A 23,598-nucleotide genomic window follows, 5' to 3' on the forward strand; every position below is an offset into this window, starting at 1 on the left:
GCCTGGCAGCTGACATTCAGTGTTTCCCTATAGTCCTCCCTATTCCCATGGGCATCTGACTCAGGCTTTCAGTTCCCAGTATTAAGCACATCTTCCCATCCAACCCAGGGACGGCCGACGTCAGTTGGGGCACCGGCTCAGATGGATCGGGAGTAACTGGCTACATTGATTAGCAATGTCTGCCTTGGGCAGGAGGGGGGGCTGCAACATCAATCCATCCTCCATGGGTATGGATAGCCCTGGCGTCCACCGGAAGGACAAAGCAGCCCTGAGATACACCCGGAGGGCAGTGGACAGGCATCCGGTCAGCACTCACCTCTGGCCACTGGCGTCCTTCTTTTGCAGGAAGTGGAGAGAACAGGGTTGAGGAGGTGACCGCCTCCTTGGCCAGCTTCCTGCTCCCTCCTCCTCCTGCCTTGTGGTTTGGGCAGAGGTTCAGGGCGCCTCTGGTGGGAGGAGCTACCTCTACCTGACTCCCCGGCTGGCGGACAGGTGGGCCAAGACTGAAGCAGAGACCCACTTCACTGCAGACCCCAGAATGGCAGTGTCCACCCTGGCTGGGAACAACTTCCGGATGAGGCAGGCACAAACTCTCAAAATGCTAAATTGCGATTGAGAAAAGGATCCTCCAGCCAGGCAGGGACTCAGATGATGTCCCTGGAGAGCCCCAGTGGGCTGGTCCTGGAGGAGGCTCCAGCAGGGGGACAAGGAGCCCAGCGTCCCAGCTCCAGCAGGTGGTCTCTGGACGTTCCCTCTGGCGGTTTATTTTAGAAGATGGATGATCGGAATTGCAGCCTGACATCCCAACAAGCTGTGATAAACCAGCCCTCCTCCTTTCAAGGAAAGACTTGATTTTCCTCTTTCCCTGGGATCTGCCAGACAGGGGATCCAACCAGACAGGATCCCCAGCCTGGGTCTGAGGGCGTTTCAGGGCATGGATGAAATATTATATAAATAACAGTCTCATTAAAAATCGGGCAGGCTGCTCTCACATGTACAGATCACGAGGAAAACAACTCTGGAAATGATTTCTCCGAGCGACGGAGATTTCAGTAACCTTGGGAGAGGTCTGCTGCAGGGGCTGAAGCCTTTCAGCTCCAACCCCCCTCAGCGCCCCCAGCGCCCTCTGAGTCTCTTGTTGAGATATCAAATGCTGTTCCTCAAAGGACACGTGCTCCTGTTCCCTGGATCTATTACCTCGGGGAGACGGGAAGACGGTCTCCTTGGGCTCTTCTCGGGTTCTTTGGAAATGACCCAGATCCCCTGCCCACCCTGGGAGTGGAGCCTGGGAAGAGGAGCCACTTGGTGTCTTTAACTTATGTGTCATCTCCCCAGCTGATCGCGGACACTGCTCTCATTCAGATGGCCACCAGCTCTGCCTGCCCCAAGTGACTTGGCCAGAATGGAGCTGCCTGCTTGGGGGCGTGGACGCTGAGTGCTCCAGCGCAGCCCCCGCCTGGAGCCGCCCCTGACCTGCTTTCTTCATGGACAGAAGGAGCAGGGCGGGCTCTTCCTTCTTTCTAGTACCTGCTGCTTTTTGGACTCCAGTTGCTTCTCTGAAGGACAAAGGAGCTGGTCTAAAGAGGGCCAAGCCAGACTTTGGGCATGAAATTAGGGCCTGGTTTGCCCCTGGGGCCGCCACTGTCTAGCCCTACAGGAGCACAGAGGTGCGTGGAAAGTGAACTAGCGGCCTCCATTCCCATGGAACATTCTAGAAGGCCTTGCAGAAGCACAGGAGGCCCCCGGAAGACAGCTGCCTGTGTCCCCCCCAGAGACCCTGTTACCGGTAGAGACATAGACTTTCAGGTGTGCAAGAGCTGGCCGCCAAGTGAGTACTTACAGGAGGTCCTGGAAGAGAGAGAGAGAGAGAAGCCGGTCAGTGCCGCTGTCCATAGGAGGGTCCGTCGCCCCCCAGGAATTCTTGAGCGGGGGAGGCGTTTCCATCTGGTCTTGGGAGGTGGCATATTCCTGGCTCACTTTCACCACCATAATCTTTTCCCCCTTTATTTCATCTCCACGTTTTCATGACTGGATGGGAAACGCCGGCACCTGACAGTGGTCCCCAGGCCCCAGTTTCTCACCCCACAACATGGGCTCCCTGGGACCTGCTTGTGCTCACGATCCAGGTTGCTTTCCACAGCGTGGGATGTGGGCACCAAGACACACTGAGAAAGGTCAAAATGACATCCAAAGAGATGCGGAATGACAGCGCGCTCCAGGCTTCCCTCGACACACACGACACACACTCAGTGGAAAACAAGCAGGAAGGGGCAGGGCGGGGCCGCCTCTCAGTCCTTCTCATTCAGATCCCCGCCTGATGTCTATCTGGCAGGCCTGATTTCTGTGCCGTGGTGAGTCAGGCATCCTGACCCCTCCTGGGTCTGCCGTCCTCTGCTGCTTTCCCACCGCCCACCTCTGGGCCCCCAGCCCAGCTGTCCACTCACGCCTCTCTTCCCCTCCTCCCTGGGTTCCCTCTCCCTCCGGCGGCCCAGCCCTGTCTCATTACTGGCAAGAATCACAGTCAAGTGTTTTGAGGAGACAGCGAAGGGAGTGGGGGCCCCGGAGCAAAGAAGGTAGAGAATGGAAGGTGCCTTAAGATAAGGACCCTTAGTGACTACAGACAGCCTTTTCCCAGGTGACCAGAGGCAAGCAAAATGTGTAATGGAAAAGCCTGAATTCCAGCTTCCAAGAAGGTTCTAGAATGGGTTAACTTACAGCAGAATGTGTGAACATGGGTGCCCTAAGAAAACTGTCCAAATAAACCATTTTAAATGGAAAAAAAAAGATAGGGTGCCTCGGGGGAGGTGAGCCACAGAACGCCACGGCCCTGGCTTCCCAGCCCCTGGTGACCGGGCCACATGCACTCAGCTGCTGCCTGGGCTGCTTTTATGCTCAGCCAATAAAGACTCCCCGCGTTTCCCTTGCTCCTCGGATTCCCAGCGCCAGTGTCCCTGTCTCGGTCTGCCAGATTCTCTGTCCTGGTCCCAGCTAGAGGAAGCAGCCCTTCTCACGTTGGCCTCTGTCAAGTCGTCATGTGAAGGCGGACAAAATATTTTGAATTAAAAACAAAGCAAAAAAAAAAAAATGTCAAGAGGTGCAGCGACAGGGCCAGGAAGCCCGGGTACGCAGCAGCAGCAGCAGCAGCAGCATCAGCGTGGGACGGGAGTGGGGAGAGGGGCACATCTGGGACCTGTTAGGCTGAGGGGCAGGGGAATGTCACCCAGAACCTGAAAAAATACCCCCCGGGTATAGTCTGCCAGAGGGCGGCCCAGCTGGGGAGTCCATGCCTCCTGCCTGGGGGATGTGTCTCCGGCCTGAGAAGCAGCCTGTGGCAATCTCTGGATGGTTCAGCCACATGGAGGGCAGATGTTCTGCACCCGCCAGACCTGACGTGACCTGCGCTCCAGAGCAGCAAGTTCTGGGGAAGTTCCCAGTGACACTGGCCAGGGCCTGCCTGTCATTAGCGTCTCCGTTGCACAGGGAGCTAACACGGGAGTGGGCGCTGGGCAGGGTTCCCGGAGAGCACCCAGAGGGATGGCCATTGTACTAGGGACTTCTAGGGTTTCTCTATCACCCCTACCATCAGCCCTGCACGGACTCCTAAGGTCCTCCCTAGGTGCCGGAACAATGCTGAGTGTTTTCCATTGCGAAGCAGATTCTATTGTCCCCAGGTTGCAGATCAAGAAAGTGGGGCAAGGAAAAAATGAGGAGCTTCCCTGGCCAAGCAGCTAGTACCTGGAGGAGCACCCCAACCCACGGCGATGTGCCCTTCTCTACGCCTGTCACTCAAAACACAAGACAGTTGCTTCAGACCCACATCCTCCCAAACCTCTCCCTGGGACGCCCGTCATGTCCCCTCTGCTCCTCTGTCCAGGCTCAACCCTCTCATCTCCTATGGCTCCTTTGTCTTATGTAAGGGAATTGCTTTGCCAAACTCTTCCAGGCTACCATTGTCCCTACCTGTCATTTACAGGGACTTCAGAAAGGAGAAAAGCTGTCAGGCACAGTCGCGCACACCTGTAATCTCAGCGGCTGGGGAGGCTGAGGCAGGAGGATCGCGTGTTCAAAGCCAGCCTCAGCAAAAGTGAGGTGCTAAGCAACTCAGTGAGACCCTGTCTCTAAATAAAATACAAAATAGGGCTGGGGATGCGGCTCAGTGGTTGGGGGCCCCTGAGTTCAGTCCCTGGTAAGGAGAAAAGTCCCTATGTGCTGACACTGTGTCATTGGAAGGGAAAAGGACTCAGGGGGCCTAAAAAGAAAGCTTTCTCCATCTCTGAGGTTTCCCCCGTCCAGGATGACATGGACCGTTCCATGGGTCCTTCTGGAAAGTGGTCAGGCCCTCCTGGGGAAAACCAGCTACTGTCCTGGTCCCGCCAGCTCTCACCAACCGGGTCCGGGGTGGGGACCCCTGGATTTCAAAGCTGATACTTCATCTGGTGCTTGGACAGCTCCCAGCAGCTCTGAGGTGGCCAGGGAGCCAGTGGCTTTGCAAAGTCTAGCTGTGCCTTCTTCTCACTGGTTGGTCTCCCACGCAGGCCACGTGGCCGGGCTCAGTCACCTAACTACTGACGGGCCCATCACTTTGCAGGGGATCAAGGGATAGAGTCACCCCAGGCGTCATCGAGGCTCCACTGTGCAGATAAGGGAAGGGAAGCCACGAAGGTTAGTGGCCACTGACTGATGATGTCCCACGCCCCCATCCAGGGGTCTGCCTAACAAAGCACGCTGTGTCCTGAGGCCTGTGGAGGGGATCCTGCCCACGTCTCACATCCTGAGGGAAGGAGGACATACGTCCACGCCACTGTACACCCGCTGCTGGACGTGGGAGCCTCTTCCCGGGAGCCAGGAGAATTGTGGAGGTTGTCCCAGCTCCCCAGGGTGGGTGGAGCGACCCGCAGCAGGATTCTGGAGAAGGGTCCACAGCAGCCACCCACTATGGGGACTTTCATCCGAGACCTTCTTCCCCAGGTCTGTCCCCTGCTGCCTCGCTTCCTACTGTTCTCTCCCAGGGCTTGAGCTGCCTCCTGCAAGCACGGTAGCCATGTTCCCCCTACATGGACACACAGGCAGGGGCCCTGTGAGAAAGTGGGGGGAGTAGCATTCAGGGTGTGCCTCTATTTTAGCCCCCTTTTGTGTATCCATTCACTCCTTCATTCATCTCCACGGTAGGAAGGCCTACTGTGTGTCACTCACTGCGCTGGGCTAGGGTTTCATAAACTGAACAATGCAAAGTCACTGCCCTTGAGGAAGGAAACCTTCACTGTTTAAGCACATGCTGTCTTCCAGGGATTGAACCCAGGGGTGCTTAACCCCTGAGCCACATCCCCAGCCCATTTTTATATTTTAATTAGAGACAGGGTCTTATGGAGTTGCTTAGGGCCTCACTTTTGCTGAGGCTGGCTTTAAACTTTCAATCCTCCTGCCTCAGCCTCCGAAGTCTCTGGGAATACAGGCGTGTGCCACCAGGCCTGGCTCATCACCTGCTATTTTCTACCAGGCTCAATGCTAACCTCTGGGACTCCAGAGATGAAGAGCTCATTTCCTCTTGCCGAGAAGTCAAGTTTCCAGAGGAGAGACTGAAATGAATGTGAGAATTGGGGGAGAAAGTCATTCTTGCATTCATCCTTCCTTCCTTCCTTCACTCCACCTTTACGGCGTGCCTGCTATGTGGCAGGTGGGACGCTAGGTGAGTGACTATGGCATCGCATCAGCCCCTGCAGCAGCCAGGTGAGGTTGGCGCGGCTGCTCCGGCTTCACAGACAGGAATCTGAGCCTTGAGGTTAAGCGGCCCCCGGGCGGTGCTTATCTTAGGCAGCACCTGTTTTTCTAAATTTTAAATTTTATTTTTCAGGCTTAGTTTCCATGTGGGAGATCCTGGATTTGAACCGGGTCTCTCTTATTTGGAAGCCTGTTGTTCTCCCTAATGGAGGTCACAAGGTCCCCAAGGGTGGAAGGCACAGCCTGCTTAGCCCTGCCATCTCGAATCCAGTCCTGGTCCTGGGCAGGGGTGGGAGGAGGCACAGAGTGCTCCTGGTTCACTGTCACTCGAGCTGCGCTCTGACCCTGGCTGACGGCTGGGCTCCCAGCAGCTGGGGTCCGAGCCCTGCCCCACGCCTGCTGGCACCTGCCGCCAGGCCTCCCCCAGCTGGCCCCCTGGCGCTCGCTCTGCCGCGTGCACGCACCACCCATCTCTGCCAGGACAGGTGCTCTGCACCCCTGGCTTCCTCCAGACCTCGGGGAACGGACGTACTGGCCACACTCCGCCTGCCCGAATAGGGCTTCTTAACGGAGGGCAATCTTGGCCCAGGGGACAGCTGGCAATGTCTGGAGACATTTTCGATGGTCACAACGGGAAGCTGCCCTGGTCTCTAGCGGGTAGAGGCCAGGACTGCTGCTAAACAGACGCTGTGCAGAGCCCCTGCAACAAAGATGTGTCTGGCACCAAACGTCACTAGCACTGAGGACAGAAGCCCGCGCTGGGCCTCCGGGGCTCCGCAGTACGGTCCGTCCAGCTCACGCCCGCCACGCCGCTGTCCGGCCCTCAGCCTGACTGACCTGAGCTTTGCCAGCTTTTGGGACCCTATTCTTTTGCAGCTTTGCCTGTTCTGCCTCCACCCAAGGCCTTGCTAGGACAAATGTCAACTCCATAGTGAGCATTTATCCTGGGCCGGACACCGTGCCAAGTACTCGGCGTGCCTGGTCTCACTCAGTCTGCCTGACAGTCCGGTGAAGTGGCCACGATGACCCTCATGCCCACGATGACCCTCATGCCCACTCTGCAGATGGGAAAGGCTGAGGCCCAGGGGCGTGTGTGCTTCGAAGTCACAGAGCTCAGACACCACAGCTGGTGCTCAAGCTGGGTCCAAGGCCACACAGCTCAAGTACCGCTGGCCCTGGGAGTGCAGCCTCTCCGCACACGGGCCCTAGAAGCTGAAGAATCCAAGAAACAGCGCGGCATCACAGAGCAGCTGAGGGGGCCCGAGATCTGCGAGAACCGTGTAGAGAATTTTGTCTGTGGCCGGCCAGGTGGCTGTTCAGAACGGGGTGGGCTTGGTGGCAGTCTCTGGCCTCCAAGGCTGACATGCCGGGGACCAACTGAGCCCTCCCTCTCGTGGCCCTCCAGCCAAGACCCCGATCTCTGGGGGCTGTGGGCGGTTGCTGGGTGGACCTTCTGGACTGGCCGCTCCTGGGGCACATCTGGCAGCCTTGCTTTGTGGCTGACGAAGCACCCCCACCGCGTAGCTCCCCCGGCCCACCAGCCCCCTTGGGCAGATGAGGAGATGGAGGTCGGAGAGGGAAGTGACCTGCCAGCGGTTCCTGGCTGGTTAGGGATCCTGAACCTAGTCTAGAGCTCCCCCCAGAGCAGCCTGCCGTGGGCCAAACTTGGGGAAAAATGGTGACCACCGAGGACCACAGTGGACGGTCCTGTGAGGGCCAACCACGCACATCTCGCCCTCACTTGGTGCTTGGTGACTTTACGTTGGCAGCTGAAAAATGGCCACGGTGGAAGTATTCATGCCACAGAAATTGGTCAAATCTACAAAGCAGCGCTGCTGTTCCAAGAGCCCGCTGTTAAGCGTTCGCTGGTGTACAGCTCAGATCTGCACTGTGATGATGTCTCTGGACCCAAGACGTCCCCCAGGTCAGGTGAATAGAGAATGACAGGTTCCAGGAGGTGTGGACACAGTTTACACACACACCCCCAACACACACACTGGGCAGACATTGCTGGTCTGTCACGGCTACTTTTCCTCCGAGTTTAGATAACGCTTCACAATTCTTTCCAGCAGCCCACTGTCAATCAGCGGGGACTGCAGGTCAGATGGAACCTGGAGCTAGAGCCATCTTTGAGAGACACAGGGAGGCTGCAGGTGGAGCACAGAGGCCCTTCCTGACTCATCAGGCAGGACGGGGTTCAGCCTTGGTGGGCAGCAGAGATGGGTGGTCAGGCTGGGTGTCCTGGACTCCCCAGAGACACGTGGTACCAGGAGCAGGAATGATCACAAGGTGTAGGCTTCCCCCGCTGTCCCCATCTAGCGGTTAAGATGGGCAGATTCCTCGGAAAACTCGGAAGGCAACCACCATTTGACCCAGCTATCCCACTCTTTGGCATATACCCAAAGGACTTAAAATCAACATACTACAGTGCCGCAGCCACATCAATGTTCACAGCAGCTCAATTCAATAGCCAAGCTATGGAACCAACCTAGGTGCCCTTCAATGGATGAATGGATGAAGAAAATGTAGAATATATACACAATGGAATATTACTCAACCATAAAGAAGAATGAAATTATAGCATTTGCTGGTAAATGGATGGAACCGGAGACTATTATGTTAAGTGAAATAAGCCAATCCCCAAAAACCAAAGGCCGACTGTTCTCTCTGATATGCAGATGCTAACACTCAATAAGGTGGTGGGGTGGGAGAATAGAAGTTCATTGGATTAGATAAAAGGGAATAAAGGGAAGGGGGTGGGAATAGGAAAGACAGTAGAATGAACTGAACAGAACTTTCCTATGTTCACACGTGAATACGCAACCAGTGGAACTCCACACCATGTCCAACCACAAGAACGGGAAGTTATACTCCATGTATGAGGATATGTCAAAATGCACTCTACTGTCGTGTGCATCTAAGAAGAACAAATAAATAAAGAGAATGTAAAACAAAAACAAAAACAGAAAGGGAGAGAGATTCCCCCTAGCATAGGGCACAGCTAGCCTCAGAAGCTCCTCAGGTGATCTGCCAATTCCGAGGCCACCTCTGTGCTCTCCTGGAGCCCTGGGGGCCACTCGAGTGCCACCTTCCTGCAGACTCCATGGAAGCAGGCCTGTGGGCTGCCTGGTGGGCGCTTGGTCTAACTCCGGGCGCCTTGACCCCTCCGCCCTTGGCCAGCCTTGCCCTCCAGCCTGGACATGTCCCCTGGTGTCCTTGCTCTCCCTCCTGTTGGGTGAGCCCCTGGGGATGGGCGGGAGCTGGCGGGTGGGAGGAGGCTGTGCAGACGCCCAGGGCTGCCCGCAGTGGCCGTCCTGCTCCCCCCTTCCTGTGAGAACCCCGGTTTATTCCAGCTTCTTCCCATTCTCCGCACAGCCCCTGTTTCCAGAAACAAGGCCGTTCTATCCAGGAAGGGGTGAGGGTGAATGCGGGCCTGGTGTCCGTGTGAAGATGTCCGCAGTGAGCTCCATGTGGGCTGCCAGGGGGAGCCCTGGGCAAAGACACTGGGAGAGTAGAGAGGCGTCCCCACCCTGCGGCTGGGTCCAACCCCGGCCCCCAAGGGCCGGGAAGGGGTCGTGAGAGGCTGCAGGCATAGGAGGGGAGAACGTGGGAGCGGGGACCTGGCTACAGCCCCCCACCCTGGGGAATGGAGGGCCTTGCCCAGTCCTCGGCAGGATGGACAGTTCAGACCCAGAATGGACAGAGGATGCAGCCTTGTCCCTCCTAACCCTGTGACATCCAGAGGCTGCCCCCACTGATCTGGGAGGAGGAAAGAGAGAGAAGCCAATGGTGTCCTGAATCCGCCGGCAGGGACTCTGAGAGGCCAGGGCTCAACAGGAAGCGGCTGCGTTTCTTGGGATTACTTTTCTCCCCCTTTGGCAGAGTCGAGAAGTCCAGGGTGGGGGGGGGGTAAAGAAAATCGTCTCTTTGCACACTTGGGCCTCGTTCCCTTCCTGCCAGTTCACGAGTGTTCACAGTAGTTCTCCCAGATCCCTGGTTTCCTATTCACAGATCTGTTACCTGCAGTTGACCACAGTCTGAAAATACCACAATCCCTAAATTTTAAATGTCACGCCATTCTGAGTGGAGTGATGAAATCTTGTGCTGACTTGCTCTGCCCTGCCTAGGGTGTGAATCCTCCCTTTGTTCAGTGTATCCATGCTCTATATGCTACCTGCCCATTAGTCCCTGAGTAGCCATCTTGGTCATCACTGCCTGGTGTGGCAGTGCTTGTGTTCTAGTAATCCTTGTTAATTTAACCATGGTCCCAAGTGACAGAGTGGTGACAGTGGTGATTTTACTGCAGCATGTTGTTACAATTGTCCTGTTTATTATTGGTTATCAAAGTTGATTTCTTACAGTGCCTGAGTTTATAAATTAAACCTTATCATAGGTGTGCATGTATGTGGGGTTCAGTTCTCTCTGTAGTTATAGGCATTCACTGGGGTCTTGGATGATGTCCCCCACAGGTGAGGGGGAGGACAGCTGTCTTCTTGTACACATCTGCTCAACACCAGCTGCTGCATTGGGTGCTGTGAATGTCAGCTGCTGCCTGTCCTTGGGGGCTTCCTCTGTAGTTCAGGATTTGCCTCTCACCCAAGTCCCCTGACACCCCATCCTTAGGTGACTTCTCCCTTGAAGTCAGGGCTCATCTCCTATTTCCAGAAGGCCCTCCTGACTGAGGCCAGGCACCTGCGACCTTGCTGCCCACCCTGGGCCCCAGGCTCCCTGACCCTGACTCCCGTCCAGATGGGAACTGGCTGTGACGCTGGCCCCTCTCCCCCGACTTTTCCACTCCTCGGGGAGCTGCTGCTGGGGTGCCACGTGGTGGACTGGGCCTGTCCCGTCCACAGGCAACCCTCGCACTTCCCAAGGCTCCTTTCACCTTTTCTCAACAGAGTCATAAAACCCCCTGGAGTGGCCCCATTTTTGTGGCTGAGGGACTTCAGGACAGAGAGGGAGAGTGCCGTCCAGGGCCTCCCAGAGACTCCCTGTGAACCCGGCCTCCTCCTCGGGCATCGACTTCTCAGCAACCCCTGCCTGTGGACCTGGGCCCCAGGGCCAGCCACTGGACTGCGAGGGGCACGTGGGCTTAGCAAGGCCCCTGACTGCCCACTCCTGCCTCGAGCCCTGAGCTGGGGTCAGCTGCCTTCTGTTGTGTCACACAGGTCCCTGCAGGAGGAGCAGTCTCTGGGACACCCACCTTGGGCCCAGGAACGCGTCCTGACACCGGATCTTGCACAGCGTGTGATTTTGCTGAGCAGGGCTCTGCATGGGGAGACTCGGCCACCCCTCAGGCCTCTGCTGTGAGAGGGGAGCAGAGGGGCGGAGGCAGGTCGCAGCCTGGTCAGACCCATGCGGAACGCCACTTCTGAGGCCGAGAGGCTGCCTCACGGGCTGGCATCATCTGGAGTCCCCGGCCTCATCTTCACACACACTGGCATCTGCCGGGTCGCCAATGTCGCTCAGCCGCTCTGCACTCAGTGTTGTGAGGTCACACTTGCCCCATCCCCAGCAGGCGGAGACCCTGGGGCACGGGAGGTCAAGTCCCCAGCCCAGGATCATGCAGCTGGATCCCAGACGTGCCTCCGGCCCCAGAGGAATGCATCACCTCCCCGCCCCGACTGGAGGCCCAGGCTCTTACTGCCCCACTTTGTAGATGGTGCTCTTGCAGCTCAGAGAATTCAGTAATTTTTCTAAGATGACACAGCTGTTAAGTGGTAGAATCGGCATTTGGAATCGCTGTACCCTCAGCGTCCCTTTTGACTCTTACATTTATTGTTTCAGCTGTGAAAGCAAAAGAGTCACCAAGACGGAGGCGGTGGTGGGAGATGTTTAGACGGCCGAGGAGGAAAATCTGCAATAAGCCCTTTCAAGTCCCTTAGAGGACCACGTGGCCTCATCCTTGGCCAAATTCAGATCACTCTCATCTCTTTCCTAAAACGGGCTCCTGGAGCCCCACAGAGGACTGACTGCTAGCCCCATCCAGACTTGGCCCATCCAAGGCAGAGCGACAACCAGCGGAACACACACAGCCACGAGGTCTCAGTGTCCCCTTTGCCTAGAAGTAACGGAATTGGTCTCCTGTCCTGAGCATCTACTAGAGCTGTGGAGTGGCTGTGCAGTCTCATGGCTACAGGTCAGCATCTTGACACTGCTGCTTACGAGCTGTGTGACCTTGGCACACTACTTAGCCTCTCTGAGTGACAATGTTCATCTCTGCAGAATGAGGGGAAAAGCAGTGTCGACCTTAGAGAAGTGAACTGCTTAGCACCTTCCTGGCTTAGAAGAAGCATGCAACAGTGACAGCGATGACAATTACTGTGGAAAGGAAGTTGGAAATAATGATCTGTCATCCTAGAAGCCTGGGACGCCTATCTCTGTGGCCTGCCAGAAGATTGGCTAACGCTTTAGGGAGCTCTTCCTGTGTATTTTTTTTTTTTTTGGATGGAGACTGAACTCAGGGGCCCTCAACCACTGAGCCACACCCCAGCCCTATTTTGTATTTTATTTAGAGACAGGGTCTCCCTGAGCTGCTAAGCACCTCGTTGTTGCTGAGGCTGGCTTTGAACTCACGATCCTCCTGCCTCCCGAGCCGCTGGCTGAGTCCCACGTGTTCTCAATGCTCCCTGGAAATCATCATATTTAGCTCCACACCTTATCAGATTGGCATCATGGACACCCTCATTTTACAATCGAGGAAACTGAGGCACAGAGGGTCTTCATCTCCTGCCTGGGGTCACAAGCTGGTGAGGGGCAGGCCCATCCAGGATGCCAGCACTAACCATTGAGCAACACTGCCTCTCCAAGGCCCTGAAACCCTGGAAACGGGGCAGAACAACAGGCAGGGCTCAGGATGCAGGAGATAAGCGGAGCAGGATGCCTGGGGCCGGGGAGCCTTGGCGTGTCACAGCTTTGGGCTGGTGGGACAGACTGTGCGTCTCTTTCTTCCGTGGGCCCCTGACACTTCCAGGTTGGGGTCAGCATCAGAACCCGGGACGAGGAAGTTGGGGGCGGCCTCCCGGGTGAGATTACAGGTCGTTCTGCAGACTCAGGCCAGGGCAGGCATTGTTCTCAGGCTGGGCGTTTCCTGGCGTGACCTCTGGCGCAGGGCTGAGGGGCCCCTGGCACAGATGGGGGCTGCAGGCCAGGGAGGGGACAGGTTCTCGGTCAAGTCCCTCCTGAGGTGGGCACGGTGGACTCACCCGTCAGGCTCTGCTGGCTCTGACCCCTCCGTTCTGTGTGGACAAGTGTCTGGAGTCTCAGTGTCTCTGAACTTGAACTTGTGACTCTTGACTGAATCTCCCAGAAGCAACGAGAGCCTCCCACATGACCTGGAAAGATCTTCCCAGGGGAAGTGACCTCCCCCCAGCCCCTCACCCCGGGGTCCCTCCTAGAGGTCAGCTGTTGTACAAGTCGGGGTCCCTTTTCCACAACCAAAAGGCACACAAGAGGGTGCTCCAGAAAAGGTCACACCATGCACACCCAGCCCAGGCCACCTCCTCCAGGCAGTGGGCGTTGATTTACCACAACCCCATGACACCATGACGTATTCAGTTTGTTATTGCTCTTGTTTGTGTGGATACCAACTCCATGTTTTTCTATCTCGTCTTTTCTGTTAGTCTACAAGATTTATGATGGCACAGTTCTTAATTCTTCAGTTCTTACCCCAAGAAGAATCAAGGGACACTAGTGGCTGCATACTCTGGTGCCTATGATGAGCCAGGCTGGGACCATAACAAATGAAGCAGAGCAGATGTGGTGCGGTAGGGAGTGGGGGAGTCTGTAGCAAAGTACCAAGCACTTGCATGTGTGCCCAAGATAGACTCTCCCACTCCTCAACTGCAGCGAATACTGCCAGGTCATAATACAGGTTCACCATTGTCCAATCTTGAAGATACTCAAGAAAGATTTTAAAAATTGGATATTTTATGCAAAAAAAAAATCCTGTTTCTATGTGTTGAGACAGTTTAATAACATTTAAAAATCACTCTGTAAACCAAAGAAAGCCAGCGAGGGAATAGCATTTGGTCCTCAAGCTGCTGCTAATTTATAACACACTGTCTGTCTCTAGGGGCCTTTCCCTGAACTGTTCCAATTCTGCAACCCATAACTATTTTGGTGGGGGGAGCAAGGATACAAGAATTGAACCCCGGAGTGCTTAACCACTGAGCCACATCCTCAGTCCCTTTTTTTATATTTTATTTAGAGGCAGGGTCTCACTCAGTTGCTTAGGGCCCGCTAAGTTGTTGAGGCTGGCTTTGAACTTGTGATCCTCCTGCCTCAGCCTCCCAAGCTGCTGGGATTACAGGTGTGCGCCAGCTCACCCTGCTAACCCAGAACTTCCGGGACAGCTCATGTGTGCAGTGAATCCTCATTGGCTACATGGATGGAAATTAAGGGACAGGAAGGTGGACCCACAACCACCACTTGAGCTAATGATCTGTGAAGGAACAGGGTCCCAACAGTGCTGCAGGCTGCACTTGTGTTTGACAGTTGGCTTTAACCCCGAGTGGAGTTGCCTGGCTGTGCCTTCCTCTCTTCATTGGCCTTCCTCCCCTGGGCCTCCTTCCTTCTGCTGGGCCAGGCTTCAGGGTGTCAGGTGACTTAGAAGCTGTTTCTTTCTTCCTTTTTTTTGGTACTAGGAATTGAACCCAGGGTGCTTAACCACTGAGCCACATCCCCAGCCCTTTTTATTTTGAGACAGGGTCTCACTGAGTTGCTTAGGGCCTCGTTAAGTTGCTGAGGCTGGCCTTGAGCTTGCAATCCTCCTGCCTCAGCCTCCCGAGCCACTGGGATTGCAGGTGTGCACCACCACAGCTGGTCATGAGGCTGTCTCTCCCAGGTCTGGAGGAAAAGCACAGCTGTGTGGGACAGTGATCAGGAAGAGACAATAATTTGTGAGGCACTGAATTCCCCCTGGGTACTTATTTTTCTTGACTCTTATATTTACATCTGTATACAATTTCAAAATGTATACACAGTGGCTAGTAATAAATGCTGATATTTGGTTACATTACAGAATCTTCACTTCTAATCCCATGACCAAGTGAAACATCGTTTATGTCTTTGTCTCTGTTGGTCCCGTCCCCAGCAGCTGTGGCGCTGGCCGTGGTTGGGTGTGCATGTGGACGGTGGGTCAGGGAGGTGTGATAATTACACGGGGCTGGGGAGGGGGACAGAACTAAGACACCACATGTGCATCGTGGAACTGTCACTGTGAAACCCATTACTTCGTAGAAATTAATATGAATCAATATTTATAATTAAAAAAGAATTACCAAAGCAAACACACAGACACACTCGCACACACACAGCCTCGGGGGCAGCAGCCTGACACCCCTGGGAGCCTTTTACCACACCCCCTGCCTGATTGATCGGCCCTGCAAACCCTCCGATGCTCACAGGTGGCCCAGATGACAGCTACTGTGTTTGACACCTGCCCTGGGCTGGCAGGAGACTGGGCCCTTTCCGGCCACTCTTTCTAATCTTTGAAACTCAGCTGACCTGCAAGCATTCTAGTTTGCTGATGAGAACCCCAGGCTCCATGGGTTAAATCGATTGCTCAAGGTCAAATGACTAATACGTGATGGAGCAGGGGTTCCTACCTGGGCCTGTGAGACCACAGAGGCCATCCTCGTCCCACCAGCCCACCGTCGGGAAAACTGGAGCCTCTCCCTCCTTCACACAGGACAAGGCCATGCAGGACCCATAATACTCCAGGAAGCACTGGCACTGTTGAGCTGAAAGCCTAGAGTTGGAGCGCTGCATTTTACACCAGAGGACTCTGGGATGGTAGATGCCTGGGAGCCCTGCCACTGCTCCTCTATCCAGGGCCAAGGCAGACATAACTAGTCAATTACAGTGTTGCTTCTTATGCTTCTGGCAGCCACAACCAATGGATCAGAGCTGGCTCCTAGCACAACTAGAAGTGAAAGATCTTTCTTAACTGAGGATATAGAAGCTTTAGCCAGTCTGGTGGCAGGTAGAGGTGGGTAGAAACCACCTTCTTTTGAACTGAAAAGGAGTTAGCCTGGGAGAGGAGAAAGAACAGAAGGAACCAGAAGGATGAAGGTCAGCTTTGTAGCCCCGCTCACCAGACCAGAGAGGCTGGGATGAGGCCCAGACTGCACAGCTGGCTGGGTGGCCTCCTGGGGCAGGCTGGGCATGTGGACTGTTGGGTGACCAAAGAGCTGCACAACTGGGTCCGTCAGAGCTGACAAGAGTGAAATCTCTTTGGCTCTTATTGTCTTTGCTTTTTCCTTTCTTAATTGGTTTGTTTTTCTGACATTCATTTATTGTCAAAACAGCTCTTTAGGTGGCACACGCCTGTAATCCCAGAGGCTCAGGAGGCTGAGGCAGGAGGATCGCAAGTTCAAAGGCAGCCTCAGCAAAGATGAGGCGTTAAGCAACTCAGTGAGACCCTGTCTCTAAATAAAATACAAAAATGGCTGAGGATGTGGCTCAGTGGTTGAGTTCAATCCCCGTACAAAAAACAAACAACCCCAAACCCCCAGCTCTTTAAGAACATTAAAGGACATTTTATGAAAGAGAAGCATCATCCCTAATCCGCCCACCCCACGCCACAGTTGCCATCTTCCCTTGTCCCTCCCAACCCCTCCCACGGGCACCTCATCAACCTGTCCTTGGAGCAGAAATCATGCAAGTACCTGGTCCTGTGCTGCTTCCACTTAACACGACAAGACAAACACGTTTCCTCGTTTATGGCTGCACCATGGAGCACTCTGCCTGTTTCTTGGGAACTACCCTTGATCTTGGCTCGCTTTTTGCACTCAGCAGTGAGGATCTTTGTATTTGTAGCACTTTTCTTCTGATAATTTTTTCCCCCTCAGGCTGAGGAAGTGGAGCAGGTAGAGTGACATGAACCTGGGTAGGACGTGGTCCTGCACTTGACTCTGACCTCCCGTGTGAGGACTCTTCTTCCTGGGCATGGCACCGTCCAGGAGGGCTCCTGCATTCCTTTGAACCAACAAGGACTCTGAGGCCAGGAGGCCGAGAAGCTTTTCCAGGTCACTGAGCAGAGAAGCTCGGTGGGACCTGGCGGTCGGCCTTCAGGCTCCTGGTCCAGGGCCCTTTCCTACCAGAGGCCCTAGCTGTGGAGAGGGAGGAGGGGATGCCCAGGGCCCGGAAACAGGGACCGACCGTGGCATCACCAGGAGGCCAAGCCTCTCTGGTGGCTCCCCTCCTCCTGGAATGTCCCTCCCAACAGGAGGCCCGCCTGATTGTTTAATTAAAAGAAGATGCTGTGGGCAGGGGGCGGGGGCAGGCAGTGTTATCAGGACAGGCGGGTTCCCACGAGGAGCTCCCTGCAGCATCCCGCCTTCCTGCCAGGGCTGGCTGGGGGCTGTGCAGGCCCCCACCCCTGCAGCTGTCCACAGGCGCACTCTGGAGGGGAGGAGGGGAGGAAGGGGGAGGGGAGGGCTGCTGGGCGTGAGCTCTCTGCAGAGGAGAAGACCGGGTGGTCTCGGGCTCTGGTTCTTTTGCCCAAGGCCCTGGGAAAGCACAGTAAACACAGGCCCAGCAGCCCCGGCCCCAGCGGGCCTGCGGGTGGTGGTGCTGACGGTCAGCAGCATCCACTGTGGCCCATAGCATTATGTGCTGCCCAGGAGGATGGTTTCCCAGGCTGTCCCCTTCTGGCCCTCTGGGGTCCCTAGAATGGGGTGGCTGTGATTGCAAGCCACAGTCGGCAATGCCCCTGTCCTTGCCCCAGCCCGTGCCCCCAGCCTGGAGTCCCATGAGCTGGAGCCTGAGCCTACACCCAGGGCCAGAGGCCTTTCTGGGGCCATGGCAGCCCAGCCTCTCCAGGAAGCCCAGGCCAGAGGAGGCCCAATGAACCTTTGCTTTGTGTCTAGTACCGCTTCAAAGTTAGTGTTAAGCCTCCTGGGGGGGGGACCCAAGAGTCCTGGTGTATGATGACCTTCGGATGTCAACCTCTGAGCTGCAGCGTCCTCATCTGTAAACTGGGGGTAATGCGGTCCCTATCTTATACATTGCTGCAGGAATTAAATGAGACAATTTACAAAGTGCTTAAACCAGAACCCGACACATCGTAAATGCCCTGTGAATATTAGCTTTTATATTAGCATTATTTCTAATTGTGGGTGATAAAAAATTAGACATAAATTTAAGTGAGGAAGACTACCAGGGGTGGTGGCACACACCTGTAATCCCAGCAGCTCGGGAGGCTGAGGCAGGAGGATCACGAGTTCAAAGCCAGCCTCATTGAAAGCAAGGCACTAAGCAACTCAGTGAGACCCTGTCTCCAAATAAAATACAAAATAGGGCTGGGGGTGTGACTCAGTGGTCGAGTGCCCCTGAGTTCAATCCCCTGTACCCGTCCCAACACAGACACACAAAAGTGAGAAAAATCCAAGTGCTAAGAACTCCTATGAAGAAATTAAAATATGATAACACAGTGGGGTAGGGTGGAATTTCAGAAAATACTTAGGTAGCTGAGGAAGGACTTTCTGAGGAGGTGATGCTGGACTTGAACCTTAAATAGGGAGAGAGAGGCAGCCTGAGATGGATGATCATGCCACCTGAGCAATAGCAAGGACAAAGGTCCTGGGGTAGGAATCAGCTTGCGGATCTGGGAAACAGAAAAGGGCCTGGTGGCTGGAGCTGAGTGTTTAATACAGAAGCTGCTCACTATTGAAATCAAGTTTGTCATCACTAAAATGAAATCCCTAAGATAAAATTGAAAATTCTATTCAGTTCCTCGGCCTCACTAACCATCTTCCAAGTGTTCAATAGTGACGTGTGGCTGGAGGCAACAGTATTAACAACTGGGGTGTAGTTTAAAAGGCTTTTTTTTTTTTTTTGCAGTGCTGGAGTCAGAACCCAGGATCCCCCTCCTGCTGGGCAGGTTTTTTCCCACTGAGCCACACGAGCCAGGCCTAAAATAATTTGGTCATTTTAGAAAGTTCTACTAAGCGACTCTGCCCTGCAGTTTGGGGGAAAGGACGAGGTGGACATGGGCCAGAGCAGGGAGCTCAGCGGCTCTCTCTCTGCACTGCGGTCCTTTGGGGTGTCCCTGCCGTGGCCAACTCACTCTGGCTTGGGTGCAGTGGGGACACTCTCTTATGCTCCTTCTTCTCTGAGCCTGAGAATCTTTAAAAGTCAGAGCCCAGGGGAACCCAAGTGTCCGCTGAGCCCAAGGCTCTCGCTTTCCCAAACCCACAAGTTCTGAAGGGTAGGAAGGAAAGCCACAGAAACGTCCAGGGCGCCCAGCATCACTGGCTGCCCTTGGTGAAGGCAGAGGGGAGCTTCTGGTCCTGAGATCACTGGCCCATGTCCTGGCACCCGGAGTGGACACGGACGAGGGACTTGTCCCCAGTGTGGCCTGCAGACATCCTTGGGCCTCAGCCCTCTTCAGGGCTTGGTTGGCTGAAGCAGCCACCTTGTCCCAGGGCCCTCTTTGAGGTGCAAGCCCTACTTGGGACAGCCCTGAGGGGCCATCATGGTTCCGGGGCCATCATGGTTCCAGAGCCCCCTGGGTCCACGAGGCCATGTGGAGACCCGTCACAGCTCAGCCTCTCCCTCTGCTCAGGCCTCCTTCCCTCCGCCCCAGAGGTGCCCAGAGAAGATGGCTCCATTTCAAAGCCAGTCTCCCAGGGACCCCATCTGCCTGGGCCGCTCAGCGGAGCAGCCGTGTCCCTCTGTTGGCCAGAGAGCATCTAGGAGTCCAGGGAGAGTGGTCGCCATGGTGACATCACTAAATCCCGACCAGAGTGGCTGGGACATAGGAGGGTGCTTCCTCCAAATGGGGTGGCTGCAAAAGACCCCAAAGAGTCCCTGCACTGGACCTGTCCTGTGTGGAGAGAAATATGCTGTGGGTGTCACTCCTATGCTGGAGGCATACACACGCGCTCCACGTCCCTTTCCAGCCCTCCTCAGCCAGAGGCCTCATTGCCCCATCGCCCTGGAGGGGAAGCCCAAGTCCCGAAGCTCCCAGGGCCACACGGGGGATTTGAACCCAGATCCTGCTGACACCAGCTCCTGCTCCCTGGGCCCAGGACCACTTGGTGCCACAGGGTGCCACGCAGCCCAGACTCCCCGCCAGCTCAGGGGCACATGAGTTAGCACATGGCTTCGTTTTAGGGAAGGTGGACATTTGGGTCTCGTCTGCCTTTTCTGTGGTCAAAGACCAAAGTGACCCTCTCCTGCCTCTAGCCCCGCCCCCCAATCCCTGTGGGGATTTTAGGGCTGAGCTACAGCCACCAGCTAGTGCTGTCACTGTCACAGTCACTACTTCTCCAGCCTCTACATATACTCTTTGATGTGCTAACAGCCCCTAATGGGGACAGTGGCGAAGAAATCATTAGATGGAGCAGACCCCTGACCTCTGACCTCCCCGAGGGGCTGGCCCTGGCAGTTCAGGGAGGCTGAGACCCCAGGAAGCTCACATTGGGGAGGACAACTGGCAGCAGGCCAGGAAGGTGGTGACTTTAGTATTTGAGAAAAACACTCATAGAGGAGCCACTGGAGGATCACAGCCACCATTTGCCCTGGGGACAGGGATAGGTATCCTGGGGAGATGGCAGGAGAAACCGTCCTTGTCCCCAGACCTTGAGTGCATCAGAAGACTGTAGTTGGCTTCTGAAGAACAGGCCCCATGTGTTACCGGGGTCAGAATTGGGGACAGTGGGAGGGCTAGGGCCAAGATCCAAAGGAGATGGAAAAAACTGAGAGACAATGTTCTCTTCTTATTATAAAATAAATAAGAATGAAATGCTGTCATTGTGAGGAAAGAAAACCACAATTCTTCCCAAAGACAAGCCAAAGGGCTGCCAGTCTAGGTCCTGAAGGGGGGCCTCCACGGTGGGAAATGACAGGGTGGCATTGCTGTCTGAGGCCCCCTGAGGACCAAGCTGGATGACCACAGCACCCCAGAAGTGGGAAAGGGATTCCAGGGGAGGACAGGCCCATCTGTCTCTGAGGCAACGAGAGACTCCAACGTGTCCAGAGACCTGGATGCGACCTTCTGTCGGTGAGGGTCAGGAACCTGCTCTCTGTGCGTGCTGTGACGTAAGAACCCTGGAGGAGTCTCAGACATTTAAAAAATGTTTTTGATATTTCTCTTTGGGTTTGGCAGAAGGTGTTGAGACAATTCCAGTCTATCTGCGCTGGAAGGGAACAGGGAGAAGGACTAGGGTAGGGGATTCAAGGCAAGCCGGGGTCCAGTATAGGAAATCCCAGGGGACATCAGCATAGAAACAAATGTGGGCAAGAGGGGACACCTGTGTCTGTAGAAACGGCCCAAGGAGAAGGTAAACTATTGGATGACAACATCAGAGTGGGGGAGATGGTGTGGCTGTGACTCTCTCTTGTCCCCAAGTTGTCCCTCTTGGCACTGGCTCTTTCTCTGTTGGGGAGGCTTCATTTGGCCTCCCAAGGGGCAGGGTGTCCCTTTCTGGTCCAGTGAAACACCTTGTCCATTTGGCTCCAGAGGGACACAACAGATGTCCCCGGTGGGGAAGATAGGTGAGTTGGAGGACAGCTGAGGGGACAGGCCAGGCTGTGGCCCCCTCACTCTGAGGAGCTTTCTACTGCGAGCATCTTCCCAACACGCGCAGAGCTTCTGTGGGAGGTGCCCTGGTGCCAAGCTGCAGAGCCAGCCAGACCTGGGCTCAGGTCCCAGCGACTCTGCACCTGTGGCCCCAGGTGGGTCTCCTGCAGTTCTCTGAGCCTCAGTCTCTTTACTTATGAAGCGGAGCTCACGACGAGGCCAGCAAAAATGTTAGGATGGGCCGCGCATGCGCGTGCGGGGGTCTGGCGCTTAACAGTCCCGGGTGGCTCCGCCCCTTGGGCTGCCTCAGGCTTGGGCTGTCTGCTGCAGGGTGACTGTCATTCCTTTCAGGCCCAGGGCTTGCTACCTTCGTCAGCACTTCACTTGCCCTTGGACAGCCATCTGGTCCTATTTCTTGGAAACTCTCTCCCCGAGCCCCTCGGTCCCAGCTGGCCCCATGCTTTTCCCACCTGCGTGACCTGGAGGACTTCAGCCAATGACCCGAGACTCCATCTGGCCAGACGACATCACTGCAGGAGCCGGGACAGGCTGGGAAGAGGAAGGAGGGTGGGACTGGGGCCAGAGGCTTGTTTCCTGCAAGCACATCGGGTCTCAGAAGGTTGTCGCAGTCCTTGGAGGCAGAGTCCAGCCCTCAGCAGAGAGAGGGACCCCTCCCTCCAGTGGGCCAGTCCTGCTCCCACTGAGGAACGGGTGTTAAGAACCTGTTGAACTTTCTTCATGTTTCTTGGATGATTTGAGGGGCCTGCCATGATCTCGCCATCACAGATGGAGAGGAGAAAGGGAGGGGACCCTGCCGTTTGGACAGAGACCCCTGTCTCTGCCTTCTAGGGCTGCTAATCCCTCATCCAGCCGGACCTCTGAGCTGAGATGCTGCAGAGCCTGAGGCTTAGCTACAGAACCCGTTATTTATTGGGAGGCTTAGGGCCAGGACGAGGTCCAGAGGCCCAGAGGCTCAGCCACATTCTCTGGGGTCCTGGCTCTTCTCACCTGGGTTGTGAGCAGGGGAGGAAGGAGCAGAGGACAGAGAGGGGAAGGATGGAGGAGGGGGAACACACGTGTTGAGGGTATGCTGAACAAGATGTTTATAGGAGCCATCTCATTTAACAGATCACGGTGACTCTGACGGAGTGTGTGCGCATGCGCGAGCAGGGCAGGCATGTGTTTTGGAGACAGGATGGCTCAGTGGTCCAGCTCTCACTCTTTAGGGATGACCTTGGACATAGACAGGTTGCTTCACTTCTCTGAGTCTTGGTTTCTCCTTGTAAAGTGGGGCTGAGAATGCCTAGCTTTCAGGGCTCTGAAGGAGCTGGGGTCGGACCTGAGCATGGCTCTTGGCACTGGGAGCATTCAACAGAGTGTGGCTGTAAAGGAGAAAGAGGCTTCAAGAGACAGCAAGAAGATGAGAAGGTGGCCGAGGGTTAAGAGAGACTCTGAGCTGGAGGATTCCTCTGCTAGTCTCCTCCGGGGATTTGGCCAGCTTCGGTGTTCTAGGAGCACCTGGGGGTGAGCCCCTAAGGAGGACAAGGTCACTTCCACCAAGAAGCCCAAGCTAGAGTGACTGAGGGTGACAGAGGGGTCCAAGGTGCAGGGCTGCTTCTACTGCCTGCACCCCAGCGCTGCACATAGAAGAGGTGCCTCCAGGGGAAAACCTCTGTCTCCCCTGGGATTTGTTCCCTCCTGGGAATCCCTGCTAAAAACAAAAAAAGGCACCCTGTGTCTTTAAGGAGGCCTGTTGGGAGGGACTAAGGTTAAGATGATTAGCTGGTGTTAACAAATTTAGGATGTGGAAGAAGTCTTTTCTTGGCTGTCCATCAAAGGAAGGATTGAATGTCCCTGAACTTGGAGAGAGCAAGAGGGAAGGAGAGGGCTGGGGGAGGGGGCAGGAGGGTGCTCTGTGCTTCCCGGGCGAGCTTGCTCCTGGGCAGGCCTCGTTGAGCCCTGGGGTGTGTGGGAGCCAGGCCGGGGCGTGCTGGCCTCCCCATCAGCCTGTCTGTCTGCTGCTGCCCCTCCCCCACGGCCCCAACCCCAGCTCAGGTTCTGCCCAAGCAGCTGGGCTGAAAAGTGATCCTGGAGGAAGAAGGCCCTTCCTGTTGATTAGGAACCGGGACGCCCTCCCCCAACCCCTCCCCATTCTACCAGACCCCTCCTCATCCAGACGCCCTGTCCTGGGGCCACCTCCAGCCCCTTGTCACCCAAGACTGGCTGTTCTTCCTCTAAGATCCTCCTTGGTCAAGGGAGACTGGCATCTCCCACAGAGATCACACACGGCTGGCCAAAGCCTTCGTGAAGGTTATTTCCGGCTCAGGCGGGAAGGAGGGAGGGCACGGGTG

The 23,598-nt window shown here is 55.5% G+C and overlaps 1 protein-coding gene across 6 annotated transcripts in view; it reads right to left on the reverse strand.

Moving 5' to 3' along the window:
- The window catches only part of Col13a1 (collagen type XIII alpha 1 chain), a 145,963-nt gene that overhangs the window by 82,034 nt on the left and 40,331 nt on the right, over nt 1–23,598 (reverse strand). For all 6 annotated transcript variants that reach the window (XM_046419650.2, XM_046419654.2, XM_046419651.2 and 3 more), the window contains exon 3: nt 1,841–1,848. In XM_046419650.2, coding sequence (XP_046275606.1) covers nt 1,841–1,848 — 8 coding nt within the window. The remainder of the gene's footprint in view (nt 1–1,840; nt 1,849–23,598) is intronic.

The sequence above is a fragment of the Marmota monax genome, unplaced genomic scaffold (genome assembly GCF_021218885.2).
Source record: "Marmota monax isolate L192 unplaced genomic scaffold, Marmota_monax_Labrador192_F-V1.1 WCK01_AAM20220418_F8-fsc00019, whole genome shotgun sequence".
Lineage (NCBI taxonomy): Eukaryota > Metazoa > Chordata > Mammalia > Rodentia > Sciuridae > Marmota > Marmota monax.